The following is a 16,523-nucleotide window of genomic DNA, read 5'->3' on the forward strand; positions in this document are numbered from 1 at the left end:
CTGACCCTGAAACCTTCACTCAGTGGTGATTCACAGGGCTGAAGCAAATGCTTGGCAGGTCTGTTGCCCTCACTAGTGGCCAGCAACCCTCTGCAACGTCCTGTTTTGGCCATGCTGCCAGCCACGTGGCTGGCTTGGTGGGAATGCTCTGCCATCCCTTGGGAAGCCACTTCCCGTGCCAAGGGTGCTTCTCTTCCATCCCAGTACTCCTGTAATTATGCTCAGCTGCTGGGCTGGAATCATCCTCCTGTTCTAAAAGCATATCAGTGTTTCAGAGAGACTCACCATCCTCTGGGGTTTCTAGGTGCTACTTTTGGGAGCTGGCTATTACAACCTGATTATAGGTATAATCCCTGCTTTGCTGTTTCAGTTACACTGCATTAACTGAGGTTTTCTGGATGCTCTAGATTGCTATAATTGCCCTGCACAAAGCTGAGGATCTCTATTTAATATTTCCTGGTGCATCTTTCTAGCTCTTATGTATGTCCCTTAACTAAAAATCAGTGATTTGTTCTCCCTATCTCTATGGCAGAGTGAGGCTCTGGGAATGAGCCAGGGATGTCCAGCCCCTTGCTCAGAGGAGGCTGGAGAAGGGCTCTGGTTTTCCCTGGATGCAGCACTGGTGGTCAGCTGGGCAGTGCTGAGCTGGTTCTCCCTCTGCAAACCCTTAGCTCTGCACAGGGCAAGAGCTCTGCGCCGTGCTGGCGTTACCTGGCACCAGATCCAACATCTTGCTCAAACCCTTGATGAACACCATAAAAATAGATTTTACTCAGGTAGGCATTACGTAATCATTAGTCTGGGTTAAATACAGCAGGCATGTTGCAGGACAGGTGCATTAGCCAGGATGTGGGCAGACACTCATGTAGGTGCTGCTTGCTGCTCGTTTCAGTACTAGGTATTGTCATTAGTTTGTTGCCCTGATAAATGTTTGGTTTTCTCACAGGAATGAAATTATTGAAAGAGATTAACTGTGGTGTCCAATAGAGCTGATAAAGAAACATATTTCTTCCTATTCCAGCCATGAAAAGGGAAAGCAGGTAAAAGCCCCTTTCAAGAGGTTCTCCCAAAATTAGCAGCCTTGAGAAAAAACATACAAAGAGATTTACCAAAGTTCTTGTGTGTGAGGTGTAGGTACCTTCTCCAGAAGCTACAGGGCAGGAACATGCCAAAAGACCTTTCAGTGTGCAAAGGTTCCAGAGCACACTGGGGTTTATGCCATTGTGATTTTTTGTTTTTGTAAGGAAATGTACAAAAGGACAAATGGTTTACAAGTGTGTTTGTGTTTCAGAATACAACATTTCAGAAGAATTGCAGGCTCTCATATATGCTCAAACAGCTACCCAACCCCTTCTCACAGCACTTTGTCCCTCTAAAAAGATGAAGCCAGCAGTCTTTACTGGGAATATTGTGTATATTTGCAGTGGTGACCTCTGTATTCATCCAGGCATTAGCCTGTTGGAATATGTGTAATCTCCCCAGCATCACAGAGCTACAGCCAGTGAGATGGTGTAACTGTGTCACTCCACCCTGACCTCCCCAGAGCTCTGGGACTCTGCTCCTGAAGTCACGGCTGATCTCTCCCTTGGCTCTCAACTGTGACCCATTTATGCTGCATATTTATCTGGCATTTTTGTCTTGAAGGGCTGCTGCTGCCGGGAGAGCTGACCTCTCCTTCCCCAAACAGAAGGACCCTACTCCAAAAGCCAGCAGCCTGCAGGGGAGACAAGGGACCAAAATGACATTTCGGTGTGCCGATGGCACCAAAGGCAGCTGAAGAGTGCTGGTGTGCCTGGCAGCCACTCCTCCCCACACCCCGATGCCTGGAGCCAGCCCTGAGCAGATATCAGGGCCAGCAAACAGCAGGAACCGAGCACAGCCTAGGCAGGAGACAGCTCAGCTGTGCCAAGAGCCGCGCCCAGGCTGGGCAGGTGCCAGGCAGGGCAGGCACATGGGCACAGAATCTCCCTGACGCAGCGCAGAGCCTGCTGAGAGTGGGGAACCCTCCAACACCTGCACGTGTCCCAGCTGTGAGGGCCCCAGGACGGCAGGGACAGCTCTGCCTCAGCAGCCCTGTGCCTCCCAGGCTCAGCCCCACCAACTCTGGCTGCTCCCAGCAAACCCGGTAATCCCTCAGGCCTTTAAAAGCAGTGCTTAATCCCAAGAGAGTGCCAGCACAGCCCCTCTACCATGCTCCTGTTATTCCCATTTCCCTTGGACACCCCTGAAGGTGGAGGAACACACCAGCGCATTAAACAGCCCTCTCTGCTCCCAAAACATCTTTTCCATGTTGCACAGCTGACTTTCCAAGCCCTATAAATATCCTATTGGTACCATGTCCCCTGGAAGCCCAGAGGCAGGCTCCCGTCCAAAAAGCCACCGAGCTGCTCTCTAGTCTAAATCTGTAACACAGAAACGCAACTTATTCCATGATCCCAAGTGGGAAAACTGGCTGGGGAACATAAGTACTAATTTATATGTCAATTAGATTGTCTTGAATGGAATATTTAATATTTTTAATGGAACATTTTTTAATTGCTGCTCATGGGTACTTCGTAGCTGTTGGAAACTCTGATCTAAACGATTATTTTAATGAAAGATTGCCAAAGGACTCCCATCTGAAAGTCCTACGTAGGATAACAGCGGGACTGTTTTCCCTGGGTTTCTGTGCAGGCCAGCCCTCGTTTCCCAGTCAGGGCACTCAGGGTAATGCCAATTAGCACAGCTACAGAACTGAACGAGGCCAACTGCTGAGGGTGTTCACCAGAAATCTGACTGTGGAGCCTCCTCAGAAACAGTCAGCTTTGGGATCGTGAGCTGATGGGCTCATGGGGATGCTGAAAACAGGCTGCCTGAAACAGAGGCCAAGACAAATAAGGAGTATAAAAAGCGGACAAATTTATTTGAGGCCTTCAAGGTACATTCGGGCAAGCAAAGTCCCCCTTGAGGGGACTACACCCAAAATGTCACCCAAAATGGGCCACAAGCCCTTCACCTTTTATAGATTCTGTCCTATTAGCATATTGGTCCCTAATTCTCCAATCACACCCTCAGGCAATGATGTTGACCACCCCAGGCCTGCTCCCCCCTTTCACCATTGTTTACATATTTTTGGGCCCTAGAGCAACGAATATGTCCTTGAATCTCTGTCCAGAGAGCTTTGTTTTGGCTGAAGGTGCTGGGAACAGAGGTTTTCAGCATTTTGTAAGCACAGAACTACACCAAGTTACCAATACATTAAGAGAAAAAAACCCAGAAATCATGAGGACATCAATGGGGACAGCAGGGGAGCCCTCAGAAAAGCACTGTCCGTATTTGTGTGAGGGCCTGAGGGCACTGATGGGCCTGACTGCCCTGACCAGTCCCACCTGTGCCCCACCTGTGCCCATTGGCCAGGGCTGCATTTAAACTCAGCCTCGAGTTACTTCTCTTTCTGCTTGAATGCTGTTGTGGGTAATAGCTGCCATACAGCCCTGGCTCCCAGCTGGATCAGCACCCTGCACTGCAGGTAAGTCTGTCACCAGCCCTGTTCCTGGCCTGTCTCTGGGGTGCACCTTGGACTGATGTAAAGCTGTGCTGGTGGGATAATGAGGAGTCATTGGGAGCGTTTTGCCACCTGAAGGAAGTTGAATTTGGGATGCTATCCCAGCTTCTGACCAGTTTTTCCCTCTTGAATTGCAGTAAGTTAAATCTGGAGGGAAGGGGGGAATCTATGAGGGTCCTAAAATGACTTCTAAAGGTCACGTTTCTGCTTTATGCAAGTGGCCAAATTATGAAGTCTTATCCAAGAAACCGTTCCACACACATACATGCATGCATGCCTGTACAACCCTTTAAATCATCATTAGTGTTCTCTTTTCCAAAGGGAGAGCTGCAATTTCAAGTGGAAAAGCAGATTGATTGTATTTATAGTCTGGTTTTATCTTTCACCCACAATACACAAAGCCATGGAGCAAGGGCCCTGCGCTGCCATTTGTTTACTGCATGAGTTGCTTTCCCATTCTCTGGGAGTGAGGAATCATCGTCACTGCTGAGCTCCCCCTGCTCTCAGAGGCCTCTCCAGTCTCTGGGCCACACAGTGTTTGATGAAGGTCAGCTGCCTTGGTAATGTGTTTTAGGAGGTTAATTTACATGTTGCCTCTTGGCAGCATGGAGGATTCTCCTTCAGCTTGCCCTATGCTGTGGTGTCAGGGCAAGCCCTTCAAAACCCAAATTGTTGCTGGATGTGGTCAGTTGAAACTCCTGACCTAGTTTCCCAAAATCATGTGGTTGGCTTAGAAAATTAAGTTTTTTTCTTAATGAATGTGTATTCTTTCACTAAGTTCTGGTTTGGGGAATTACTAGAGATACTCCAGTTGCAATTTTGAATTTTTCTTCATTACCATAAAGGTGATACAAAAATAGGGAAATGGTTTGCCTCTAGCAGCTATGAAAAACACTAAATATTGTGAGACTGTGGTTTAAAAACAGTGATATGGTCAAGGGTTAGAAGTTGCTGTTATTCCAGATTTGCTGGGGTGTTTCAGCAATTCCAGATGCTCAGACCTACATGCAGGTATCAGGTGTTCTAGGAGGGCAGGAGCTGGCAGTGCCTTGCTTGGGGTCAGCCAGGGCTCGCTAGGTGGCTGGAGGCTGCACAGAGCAGTTTTATAACCTGATGGAAGCTAAAACAGGGAGGATGCTCTGGCCAGCAGCACCTGCAGCTTGTCCTGCAGGCCCCCAGCCGTTCCCATGCCAGTCCTTTCCCTGGCATGGTGGTGTGTTTGGCTGTGGCAGCCCAGTGGGACAAGGGTGTGTGTGAATGTGGATGGGCTCTGGAGGAAGGAGCAGTTTATTAGTTGTTGCCATTGGATACTGATAGCAGAGTACCAATTTTAACTGCAGCTGTAAGACTGCCCAGAGATCAGAACCAGCATCTCTTAAAGCAATTGTTGAGGTTTTATTTCCCCAGGAAATGTTCATAGCAATCTCTTGGGTTGCAGCACTCCCAATGTGCCTGTAGCATCTTTTTTCTGATGGACCTTACTCCTAGCAGTTGGGAAAACAGGGCTCTGATTAAAAATGGAAAAGCAGCAATTGGAAGGAATGTTGTGTTTTGTATTATACTAAAAAGATTGGGGGGTTTTGTGTCTTTTTCTTTCTTTTTTTGTTTCGTTTGGGTTTTTTTGGGTTTTTGTTGGTTTTTTTTTTTTTTTGCTGTTGATAGACCAGGGTGTTTTGCTGCACAACTTGGCCTTGGAGCCAGGACTCTCTGGTGCTGCAGACAGACTGTGTCAGGGACTCAGTAGGGCTTGGCTGCTTTACCACCCTGGTGGCTCACTCTGTGGCAGCTGCAGAGCTGCCTGCATGGCCTTCCTAAAGCTCAATGTTCATGATTCCAATTTTACAGTACTCCAGGGCAGCCTCAGGCAGGGATGCCAGGCCTAACAGCCCCACTTAATTTCCCCTACATACTGTGCTTTAAGTAGTTCAGGCACCTGCTGAAACTAGAAATATTTCTTCCCTTAAAACCAGACACCAGCAGTGGTTAATTACCACATCCCAAATGGGCACAGCTGAAGCTTAATGGAATTATTCCTGCCCCAGGTGAGAGCCTTTAATAGGTATGCTTCTAGCTATTTTTATTATTTTTTATATTACAAAAGCAATTATCAGCTCAAATCTGGTTTTCCTTGTTAGTAAAAAACCTCTGTTGCAGGAAATTGTTGGGCTGAGTTTTTCTTGTGCTTGCTTTTTGTGCATTTAACTGATCAGCAAATGTAGCTGCATGAGAGGCAGCTCTCACAGCCCCACAAATGGGGCTATGGCCAGGTGGGGACTGTACCAAATTAATTTCTGTGCATAGAGTCAGTGTAACAGATATGTATTCCTATATGTATGAATGTCTGCACTCTGCTGTACATAGAATCCTCATATAATCATAGAATGATTTGGGTTGGAAGGAACCTTAAAGATGACCTAGTTCCAGCCCTGCTACTCTGGGCAGGGAAACTTTCACTATCCCAGGTTGCTGAAAGCCCTGTCCAACCTGGCCTTGAACACTTCCAGGGATGGAGCATCCACAGCTTCTCTGGGCAACCTGGTCCAGTTGTCTCACCACCCTCACAGCAAAGAACTTCTTCCTAATATTTAATCTAACCTACTCTCTGTTTGAATCCATTCCCCTCTTTCCTCTCACTCCATGCTCTTCTAAAAAGTCCCTCTCTGTCTTTCTTGTGGGCTCCCCTCCTGCAATGTATATATACAGACCTGAAGAATTTGCTTTTGGATGTGTTATTGAAGTAGAAACTCCTATAGTTAGAATTTTCTGGATGCTTGGAAGAGTGGGCTGTTATAGAAGTGTCTGCTGTGGATATACGTGAACTAAGCAATTAAAGCTGTGAACTGAGCATTGGAGTCAAAATAGCTGGAGCCAGGATGTTAGAAGATCTGAAATGCAGGTGCCACAAAGCTAACTAGGGACTGGTTTGAGATTAAAAAAAAAATTTAAAAATCATGGAATAACAATGACCAGTAACTTTCCCCCAGTAAACTGCCATTTAGTTGGGAGTGAAATGCCTTTATGGTCCTACTGCCTGTCCTGACTATGCACAGGTTTTGCAGCCTGATGCTAAAGTCGTCCTAAACCCTTTCTGAAGCAGAGGTCTTGGGCAGGATCCTAATGGCATCCTGTGACCTGCAGCAGCACTGCCGCGTTGTTTGATCTGTCATTGTGTGGAGCTGCGTGCATGCCTTGTACTGCCTTAGAGATTGGTTTCAGACATGTTGAGACAGAGGATATGGTTGAACATGTCTCCCTGTTAAGCTTTCAAGCTCTGAAGGTTTTTATTCTATTGAAACCTCCCCCCCCAAAAAAAGTCACTTCACAGATTGAGAACTAACTGCTTTAAAATTAGCCCCGTTAAGGTCTCACCCAGGACCCACAGTCCCCACACTGTGGAGTCCAGTGCCCACAGTGTGTATCTCTGTGTACAACACAAATTAGGCAACAAAAGAAGTTTTGTATCAAAATAGTTTATTAAAAACAATAAAACTTCACTGAAGCTTGCTGTCTTCAAGACAGAATGATGACATTGCAGCATTCAACACAATCATTATCCACATATAAATATAATACTATACAGCTCCTGTTCGCCTTGGCCAAGTTCTGCCCTCAGTCTGGCCCCACGCAGCCCTGCTGACAACCCAGCCCTGCATGCTTTAGCTGCAGAACCTGTTCCTCTGGGAACTGAGTTATTCTATCCCTTCCTCCCTTCACAGGGCTGGTACTGTGAGGAGGTTGCACAGAAACCCAGCGCAGCTCTTGGCAGCTCGAGGCAGTAACAGAACCGGTGTGAGCACCCCGAGCCACCCACAACAGAAACGCCAGGCAATGTTTAGGAAAAATAAATAGGCAACCAATTAGTCAAGTTCCCAGCAGTGCCCGAGTGCAGAGAGCAGCTTCTGTTCCCAAGAAGGAGGCTCTGTCTGGACCTGCAGCATCGCTCCTCAGCTGGGACAGAAGGGCTCCTGCACAGCATGCTGCAGTCTAAAGCACTCTCAGGCAGAGAAGGGCAGTGCCTGCAGCTGGCTGGCACTCTCCTGCCATCACCCTGAACAACCTCCAACAGCGTCACTCAGGGCCAGCAGCTCTGCACCAAAGTCAGTGATTGTCCTTGTAGGTGGCAAACAGACTGAGTGCTCAGTGCCTCAGCCTTTTGGGGCAGGATGCTGCTCATGAGCTGTGGCTTGGCTTCCTCACCAGCCCAGGGGCTGCTTCTCGCTCCTCTGCCTCACTCATGTCCCCTGGGCTGTTCTGCTGATAGGTGTCTTCTTGCACAGTTCCTGGTAGAATTCAGATTCCAAAAACCGCGGGTAGGAGTTATTCTCCATCAAGCTGTAAACTCTCTTCTGTGCCGCGCTGAAGCAGGTGTGGGTGGCTTCCTGAATGTTCTGTGCAATCATGTTCTTGGTCTGGAAGTCTATGTTTATCTGAAATACAGAAAGAGGGACATTACTATTGAGAACTGAATTCAACAAAGTGTAATATACAGCATAACTTCTGAAGAGGTAAAAAAGGGAAGATCCTGTCACTGTGGGGTTAAATTAATGGAGAATTTTCTTTAAGAAAATTCTTCTTTTACACAAAACTAGAAGTAATTCAGGTATGTCTTTTCTCAGTTAAAATTCAAAATCTCTGCACCACTGCTTGTGCCATTTTCCAGGCTGATGAAAAGGCAGTTGCATTCAGACCCAGACATTAACAGTGAGGCATGTACAATGCAGTTTGATGTGTGCATCTTAACATGAGTTCAAAGAAATAACGGCTGCAAGAACTCATACAACAGAGCATTTATGTTTGACCAGGTTTTCTTTACCTCTTTGGGAGCCTCCTTTTCAATGAAGTCATTGTAGATTTTCTTTGCTTTCGATGTCAGCTTCTGGGGGGACTTTGTCTTCTTGAAGTCCTCACAGGCCAACCAGAACTCTATGTTCTCTTCACAGAATTCGGACTTCAGGAAAGCTCGGAAAGCAGCAAGGCCATCTAGGGAAAGGGGGAAAAAAAAAGCAAAACTCAATTAACTATTTCGAGAATCTTGATTTTATCTATTGGTCACATCAGTTTCTACCAAAATGTTTTGCTGTAGGTCTGTTATTTTCAGCGATATCATGGCAATAAAAAATTTCCATAATTTGTATTTGCAAGTAAGTTAATGCTTTAATGGTTTGGCAGGTTTCACTTTGAGTTTGCCATTTCTTAGGCAAACACAAAAATTGAAACCATTTCTAGTTGATACATTTCCTCCTGTGATGCCTGTGAATACACTAAAATACCCACTTATCTAGATAAGATCTCCTCTGTTAACCTTTACACTGCAGTAAATGTGACTGCTACAGTACTCTGGAATATTTTTTCAATGGAAAGGATGACTCAAGCTCAAAGAGCAAACAGTAGTATTATTTGTCTTTTTGCTTTGCTGTTGAATGCTGCTTCTTGCAGAGCTACAGTAAAACCCTGAGATCACTGAACCTGTGGTGCAGAATCCTTCCCACATTACTGGAAAGCATTTGTCTTGGTTATGCAGTGAGCTCAGAGGAGCAAATGCCCTTTTTCCACTTGGCAAAGCCAAGCTGATAGGTATGATTTTAGCTACAAGGGTTATGGGGGAAAAAAAAATCTACTACAATGATGTGTTCTCTGTTCTGCTATTAGTTTGCAATTAAAAAAAAAATTCTATGTATTTTGGCTTTGAACTGTTAAAAACATTTAAGTTACAGAACCAGAATCAAAGCTCTTTACATGAGAGGTACAATGCTGACATGGAAGAAAACTCTTACAGACTATAAACTTCTCCATCCCTTTGCTCCCAAATGTTACTTTTTGAAGACAAACTTACATTTGTTAGCAAGAAGTTCATCAAAGGCTTCTGACCACAGCTGGGCTTCTTCAGGGGAAGGTCTGCAGAAAGAGAGGGAGAACATCAGACTATACCGCTCCAGCTTTACTGCTTTTGTAGAACACTTGAGTTATTTAAACAAAGTCCCTTTCTCATAACTCACCTGAAGTAGTTGCGGTGTTTCCCTGCCTTCTTAGATTTCCTTTTATTAGAGTTGGAAGAGTTCTGCAGGAAGTAGCTCAGTCTCGTTTTCCAATCTTTAATGCTGCAAGAAAGAAGAGGGAGATGCTCGTTAAAAACGACGGCTCGCAGAGCCAGCAGCGCTTTCCTCGAGGCGGCTCCCGCAGCAGGAGTCACCCATAGCCCCCGAAGGCAAGCGAAACGGGGGGGGACTCACATGGTTCTCTTCATCCTGCCCTTGTCGGCCTCCTCGGGCTCGCTGCGGCGGCGGCTGCCCCGCTCCGTGCGCCCGCCGTGCCGCACCGCCAGGAACAGCGCGCTCTGCATCTCGACCTGTGCTGTGCCGTGCCGTGCTGTGCTGAGCCCGCAGCGAGCGCTGCCGCTCTTATAGCCCCGCGGCCGGGCGGGACCGCAAGGGGCGGGACGGGCTGGGCTGGGCTGGGCGGCACCGAGCACGCACGCCTGCCTGCCTTTCCCACTGGAGACAAGCTTGCCTCCCCCCGGCATCACGGCTCTTTTCCCCCTTTAGTTTGTTTTTTTTTTTCCCTTACTTCTTGGAAATCTGTTGGCGTGTCACACCGGCAAAGGGTTGGCTTTCCTGGCTGTGCTTTCCATCGGTCCAAAATGTACCCCGCTCTTCTGGAGGTGTTTGTTTTAAGGTTGTTCGGATTTTTGAGCTTGGCCAGTAGGCGAAAAAGGAAGGACTCAGCCATATTTCTTCAGCAAATGAAGTAACTCTATTTGAACGTGAAGTGCTTTTGGTTTCGCCCCTCAGCTAAGCCAGGCTGTGGATCCCTTCAGCCCCCTGTCTGCACGGGGTTTAGCTCTGTGCAGTGTTGCCACCTACCAGTGAATCGTGTAAATTACTCCCAGCCCTGGAAGCTGAAGCTGTACTGCCTTACGCGAGTCCTCGGCTTGTTGCAAAGGCCATGTGGTCCTTCTCAGCAGTGTCCAGCTGGAGGGTATCACATCCAAAGAATTTGGATTTAGGAACCAAGTGAGTTTCTCTTTAGCCTCTCTCTGCTTTTCTGCCCTTTTCTGTGCATTTTCTCTTCCTCTCCAGAGTATCCTGGAGCATGTCTTTCTTGCCACAAAAAGCAGTGTTCAGAGAAACTGATTCCCAAAACACCAGCTGACTTCAACACAATCATGTATCATAAATGTCTGATCCTTTTAGGTAATCACTGTATTCTTACAATTTCTGCTTGCTGAATGCTCACAAAGATGCACGGAGGCATTTTGCTTTAAAAGATGTCTGGGGGAAAGGAATGCTATTTAATTTGTGGCAGCATTTAAATAACTTTCCAGTGCTGCTGGTTTTAAGTACTTTGCAGTATACATTGATGATCTGATAGGAAAATAAAGTTCCATCCTATAAGTTTTACCAAATCACTCTAAATGGTTTTTGCAACAGGTAGATCTTCGTCCTGTGTATGGTGCACATTTCTTAAAGGGAAATTATTGTGAAGGTGGTTACCATGGGAGAAAGTATGGAAAAAGTAAGGCTCTAAGTGCTGTAAAAGCATCAGTTCCAGAAACTTTACGGGGTGAAGTTGCCAAAGCAAAGAGCAGGGCAGGCAGTGCCTGGCTGATGGATGGGCGTGTGCTGACTGCCTTCCAGGCGCTTCCATCATCCCTGGAGCGCCAGGCCAGGCGAGCCGTGCAGCTGAGAGCCCACCAGGGGCTGCGGGACAGCCTGGGACACACGGCAGCACGGAACACTCCCCGCACGTGCGGACCTGGCACAGGCTGTCTTGGAACAACGCAGGGAAACCCAGCCCTTGAGGCTCTGCAAAGGATCAAATGCTCGGCAAAGGAGAACAGCACGTCCCCACCTGCCGCCCGACTTGCAGATTTCCTCAGTTTGGATGCTGGTTTCGAGTTTCTTTCACCTGATTCTCAAAATTAAATGTGCCAGCTATTGGGAAGTGGAAAACTGCAGAGTCTAGTAAGCTACAGTAAGGTTTGGTTAAGCAATTTTATTTTGGGAGCTTATCCATTGCAGACCAGAGATCCTGCAGATGTTTGAAGCCTGACAAAATGTTTTCTTGTTGGTCCTAGAGGAGGCTTGCAGGGCAGAGCTGGGATATTCCCAGCATCTGCCAAGTTGTAAAGTTGGCAGTAGTCAGCATATGGAAAATTGCAGCATGAATCATATATTCATCTGATACTTTCTATTTCAAACTTTTTAATTGCTTCTTTCAGAAACCCATTAAATGGAAGTGCGAGTTAAGGAAGGCAGTTACAACTTGTGTAATATCTTTCAAGAGTGGAAAAAAAACAGGTAAAAAAATAAGCTGAATTGTGACGCTAGATGACCTCATAAAATATTCTTATTTTAACACTTGGTTTAAAAACAATTTAGATTAAAATTCAATTTTATCAGCTGCATTAGGGTATATTTCTGTTTATATATTTATTATACTTTTAAAGCATGGATATTGCTGTTTGTTTCAGTAAAAGAGAAACTTTACAAAATGCTTTCTTGCTTCGCCATGGTGCATTTTCTGGCTGGGACACTTACGTTTGCCAGGACATCAATTACACATCTGCGTGATAATACATGTTTTCCATTTGTGTTTAAAGACCAATTTCTCATTTTTCAAAGCAAGATGGCAAGATGGCTTGGGTTGTTATCTCACCTTTCTGGAGGGGGATCTGTTTCACAACAGTGCTGCCATACATTGAATGGGCAAAGGAGATTTGGCATCTCAACCCTGTCTCTTGCAACAGTATATTGAAAATTTCAGGAAAGCTAGGAATTGTGGTTTTAAAGAAAATTGGGTTGCAACTGCAGGACAGGCTCAGGTGTGTTAGTGCAGCACAGTGCATAACTGCTGGAAAATAAGTGCCTCCGAGTTGTGAGTCCTTTAATTGGGAATGGAGCTGAGTGGTCCAAGCAGTGTCCAGAGCAACACTCCAGATGGGTGTGCTGACCTCTGCCCTTTTGGAGCAGGGAAGCTCCTGGTGGCTGAGGACAAACGCAAACAGAGTGCCCAAGCTTTTCCTTTACGTCCTCCTTAAAGCTTCCGTCTATTTCTGTCCCACTAATCTCATTGGCAAGGGGCAAGGCCAAGGGAAAGTGGTGGGAGGAGGGAGTCTGGAGCCCAAAGTTTGCTATTGAAGTGGTGACAAATTTGCCATTGCCTGCAGCGAAATCTGATGTCAGACGTTTAATGGCACAAGCGCTCACCCTGGAGATCACACTTCACTTTTCAGAGGTTTCTTGAGAATGTTCTGTTCTTTTTCTGCTTATACAATTCCTACGGGCACCAGGGATGGCTGGATATACAGGGGACTGTAACATAGTCAATAAACAGCCTAGGGAGAAGATTAGGTTTTTCCATCTCTGTTACATCCTATGTCGCAATAGCTACGCTGATCTTTTGAAGTCCCCAGTGAGTTGTTCTCACTGAATGATACTTATATCCATGCCTGCATTTTGTGAAATGCCAACCCTTGTTTCTTTCTCTTACTTGGCTGGTAGGACACAGGAAAAGTGTGAGCTCAGTTTCATAAAGCCACGAGGACAGAACATGCTTTTCTATGGTAGCTCAAACCATGCACTGCAATTGTTTGAGGGATGTCTTATTGAGCCCTCAGCTATGACTAGCTGAAATATCATCTTCAAAAGAAGGAAAAAGATGTTGAGTGATGTCTTTTTGTTTTGTAATGCAAATTGCAAATGTCACAGGTAAACGTTCCTGTATTTTTATTGTTCTTGAATGTACAGCTGTACAATCCTGTGCTGTGTCTGTGAGGTGATTCATGAGAGCTTCAGAACAGGAGATCAGCAAAGCACAGCACTCTGACCCTCTGTTCCCACCTCTCTTTTGGTCTGTGTGCTGTCTGAAGTGCAGAGACTGATGTGCATCAGTACAAAGGAGCACAGAGGTGCCCAGCTATGGGTGCCAACGAATGCTTTGTGCTGTGCATTGCTAAAAAACAGCAGCCCAGCATGAGCTCTGTGGTAGGGCACTAATTTCTAGATTAATATTATGATTATGAGTATTAAAACTGCCACTCTGATTTTTTTGTATAAATGAAGGAGTTTACTCAAACCTTTAGTCTGATACTAATCCTCTTCATGGTATTCTGCCTTTCTAGTCCCTGTCAGAATTTCTATTACATGTAGTAGGGGGTGTTGTTTTCTTCAGATTTTTTGATGGTTGTTTATTTTGGGTTGAGTTTTTAATGCATTTTCCGTTTGTTTGGGTTTTTTTAATTGCTTGAAGCATGCTGAAGGCAAGTTGTTGCATTCTCTGACTTTGGCCATGCAGGCTGTGCCTGGCAGGCTGTTGTACTTCCCCCAGTATTATTTTCCAGTCATAAAGCTCAATACGTGCAAATCACCAGACGCCATTTCTGGATCTAAATTTAGCACTACTATGGATTAACACTAACCTGGGCCAATTAAATGCTTGGTCTTTCCTAAATAAAAAATTAAATATATCTCATTACAAATGGATCTTCTTTCACTTAACAGCAAAATCCTGAGTAACGTCTAAACCAGACAGAGCTCTCTGAGAACTCATCATTCCCAGCCCTCAGCCACCTTGTTTTACATAAACACTGACATTAGTTTATAGAAGTTCTAATAATAGAGCTGAAATTTGTCAAGTGGCTCAGCTGGGACTGTATGTCTGCTTACAGGGGTGCTGTTGTGTGGATGTGCACATCTCTGTTTTAGTGATGCTGTGAAAAGAATATTAATTTAGGCATTGAGCCGGAATTGTGATTCCCCCTCTGCCCATGGACTTTTGGAAATGTTGGTGTTGAAGGGGAGATGTGAACAGTGTAGTGATGGAGTGGGAACAGCAGGTTCCCTGGGAAGCAGGGATGGCTGTGCTGCTCATGGCAGATCAGCTTTATCCCTTCTGCAAAGACAAGCTGAAAGCAGACCTGTTCATACAGTCTGCATTCTAAAGGACAGGACATTCTCATATTCTTTGTGCCTTCTGTCAATACAGAAAGCAAACAGCTTAGCAAGAAGCAGGGTATTTTTAACAATGAAATTTTCTTAGCTGGGTTACACCACCTCAGGTGAAGAGAGATGATTAATCTTGTTTGAGGTGAGCCAGGTGATGCAGAACACGGGCTCCAAGTTCTGTTCGGTTGCAGCCTATTTTCTCCCCACCTCCCCAAAGGCTGTATTTGTTAACCTGGGTGTGCAAAGGGACATTAAACAATCAAATATGTTAAATCTGGATGAGGGCACCATCTTTATCATATTATCTGCATGTAACACAGTCAACACCCAGCCCTTCTGATGACTATTTAATCCATGTTAATGGAAGTCTCTGTTAATACCTGAATGGTGTTAGTCAGACATTGATTCAGAAAGTCTCCATGGCTTGGAGAATCAATCCCTTTTATTGCTCCTACAGGTGAATTCTGTCAGGAGCACAACAGCAAGAAACCTAAAGATTAGAGAGGAATATAAGCACTTTTGCACCACCTTAAAGTTCAAATTAAAATAAGCCTTGAAAATAATATCTGAAAAGTAGCATTTCCTTTAAAGTGGAGATAGGTCTGCCTTACTTTGTGATGGGCAAAAACTTTAAATAAAACCACTTGTTGGAACACCCTGATCTCCCTGTTGCATAGAACTAGCAGAGGTTTAATTAGACTTTCTTTGCAGAAAACAAAAACAGTAGCAAAATACCAAATTTGTCCATGGAAATTTTTTCATTTCTTCAAAGTTATTTCAGAGTGGTATTTTCTTTTTATCACTTTTGGTGTTATAGTATAAGCTTTTTGATGAAGAGTAGAAAGGCGATGGATGTTATCACTTTCAGTGTTGCAGTGTAGGCTTTTTGATGAAGAGTAGAAAGGTAATGGATGTCTGTCAGATGTAGTAAAGGCTGCGTGGTAATGGTGAGGAGAAAAAGCATTTTCTGAGAAAATCTCCTTATCAAAGTCAGGAGACATCTCAGAAAGGTCAGCCTTACACCCTTTGTAGTCATCATACTGACAAAAACTATTCCTATGTTTGTGAGTTAAACTCTCTGGAGTTAGAAAAGGCCAGAATGAAGGTTTCTTCTGCAATATTATTAACCCCATGGTTTTCCAGTGGCACCCTGGACTACTCCCAGAGTGAAGGCTGGGTGAGAGATGAAGGACAGGGTGAAATTTGTCTGTCCTCATCAAAGTGTGGAACTTCCCTCCTGGCTGTTTGAAGAGTGCACTGAGGAGACCAGACCATAACCAGGGTGTGTCTTGGGCAGTCTGGAAGAGAGACAAAGCCAAGCAGCTTGGCAGATTAATCATTCCCTTAATGACAAGTGTTGCAAAATGATGTTTCCATCCTCCGAGCACTGTAGGCAGGTGCATTGTTCCCCTAGAACGTTTTGCTATTAGTTCAGCATTCAAACAAGCCTTCAGAGCAGAGAAATTCATTGCTGACTTTAGGCAATGAATACTAAATCCTTCCATGTGGAAAATAGCAGTCCAAACTTACAAAAATATATGGAGAGAATGATGCTGTCATTTCTTGCATTTGAATGTACATTAAACAGGTAAAACTCCACAAAAATTCATAAAGTTCTATCTGCTGATATTGCAGAGCTAGATATATTCAGAGCATTTATTGTCATAAGAAAAAACAGTGACAGATGATTTTGCATTAAAGAAATGTTTTCTGGGGTTCTTGCAGTGCTAAGAAAGGTCGGAGCAGGACTGGACATTACTGTGGGTTACACTCAGAACTTTGAGAGGCTGCAGAGAACTCATTGACTGTTCTGGTAAGCTCCTTTTCAGAGAGACTGTAGTTAGTGCCACTCTGTGCCACAGCCTCCAGGCAGGAGCTGTGATGAAACCTCTACAGTAGCTACTTGGTATTTCTCAAAGATGCTCTTCAAGGATTGCTCGTTGCATCACTGAGAATTGAGAGCAAGAAACCTGAATTAACAAAAGAATCAACAAAAAATCACAATTTCTTCACTGGCTATAAGTACTAAAATGTAC

At 45.1% G+C, this 16,523-nt stretch overlaps 1 protein-coding gene across 1 annotated transcript; it reads right to left on the reverse strand.

The window, feature by feature from the left end:
• Nucleotides 1-6,998: 6,998 nt before the first annotated feature.
• RGS2 (regulator of G protein signaling 2) lies at nucleotides 6,999-9,937 on the reverse strand. Its single transcript, XM_085068355.1, has 5 exons — nucleotides 9,775-9,937; nucleotides 9,541-9,642; nucleotides 9,378-9,439; nucleotides 8,358-8,524; nucleotides 6,999-7,971 (listed from the first exon to the last, which is right to left on the reverse strand). Exons 1-5 carry the CDS (start codon nucleotides 9,882-9,884, stop codon nucleotides 7,777-7,779), a joined length of 636 nt encoding a protein of 211 aa, XP_084924481.1. The 5' UTR covers nucleotides 9,885-9,937; the 3' UTR covers nucleotides 6,999-7,776.
• Between the last annotated feature and the right edge of the window lie 6,586 nt (nucleotides 9,938-16,523).

Source organism: Lichenostomus cassidix, chromosome 8 (genome assembly GCF_008360975.1).
Source record: "Lichenostomus cassidix isolate B80296 chromosome 8, HeHo_3.0, whole genome shotgun sequence".
NCBI lineage: Eukaryota > Metazoa > Chordata > Aves > Passeriformes > Meliphagidae > Lichenostomus > Lichenostomus cassidix.

What these genes read in the sequence shown, in the direction of transcription:
- RGS2 (XM_085068355.1), bottom strand. Translation starts at nt 9,884, where the DNA reads ATGCAGAGCGCGCTGTTCCTGGCGGTGCGGCACGGCGGGCGCACGGAG. An exon ending in GGCAGGATGAAGAGAACCAT is followed by an intron (nt 9,643 to 9,774) that starts GTGAGTCCCCCC and finishes TCTTTCTTGCAG; the next exon opens with CATTAAAGATTGGAAAACGA. An exon ending in AAAAGGAGGCTCCCAAAGAG is followed by an intron (nt 7,972 to 8,357) that starts GTAAAGAAAACC and finishes TCTGTATTTCAG; the next exon opens with ATAAACATAGACTTCCAGAC.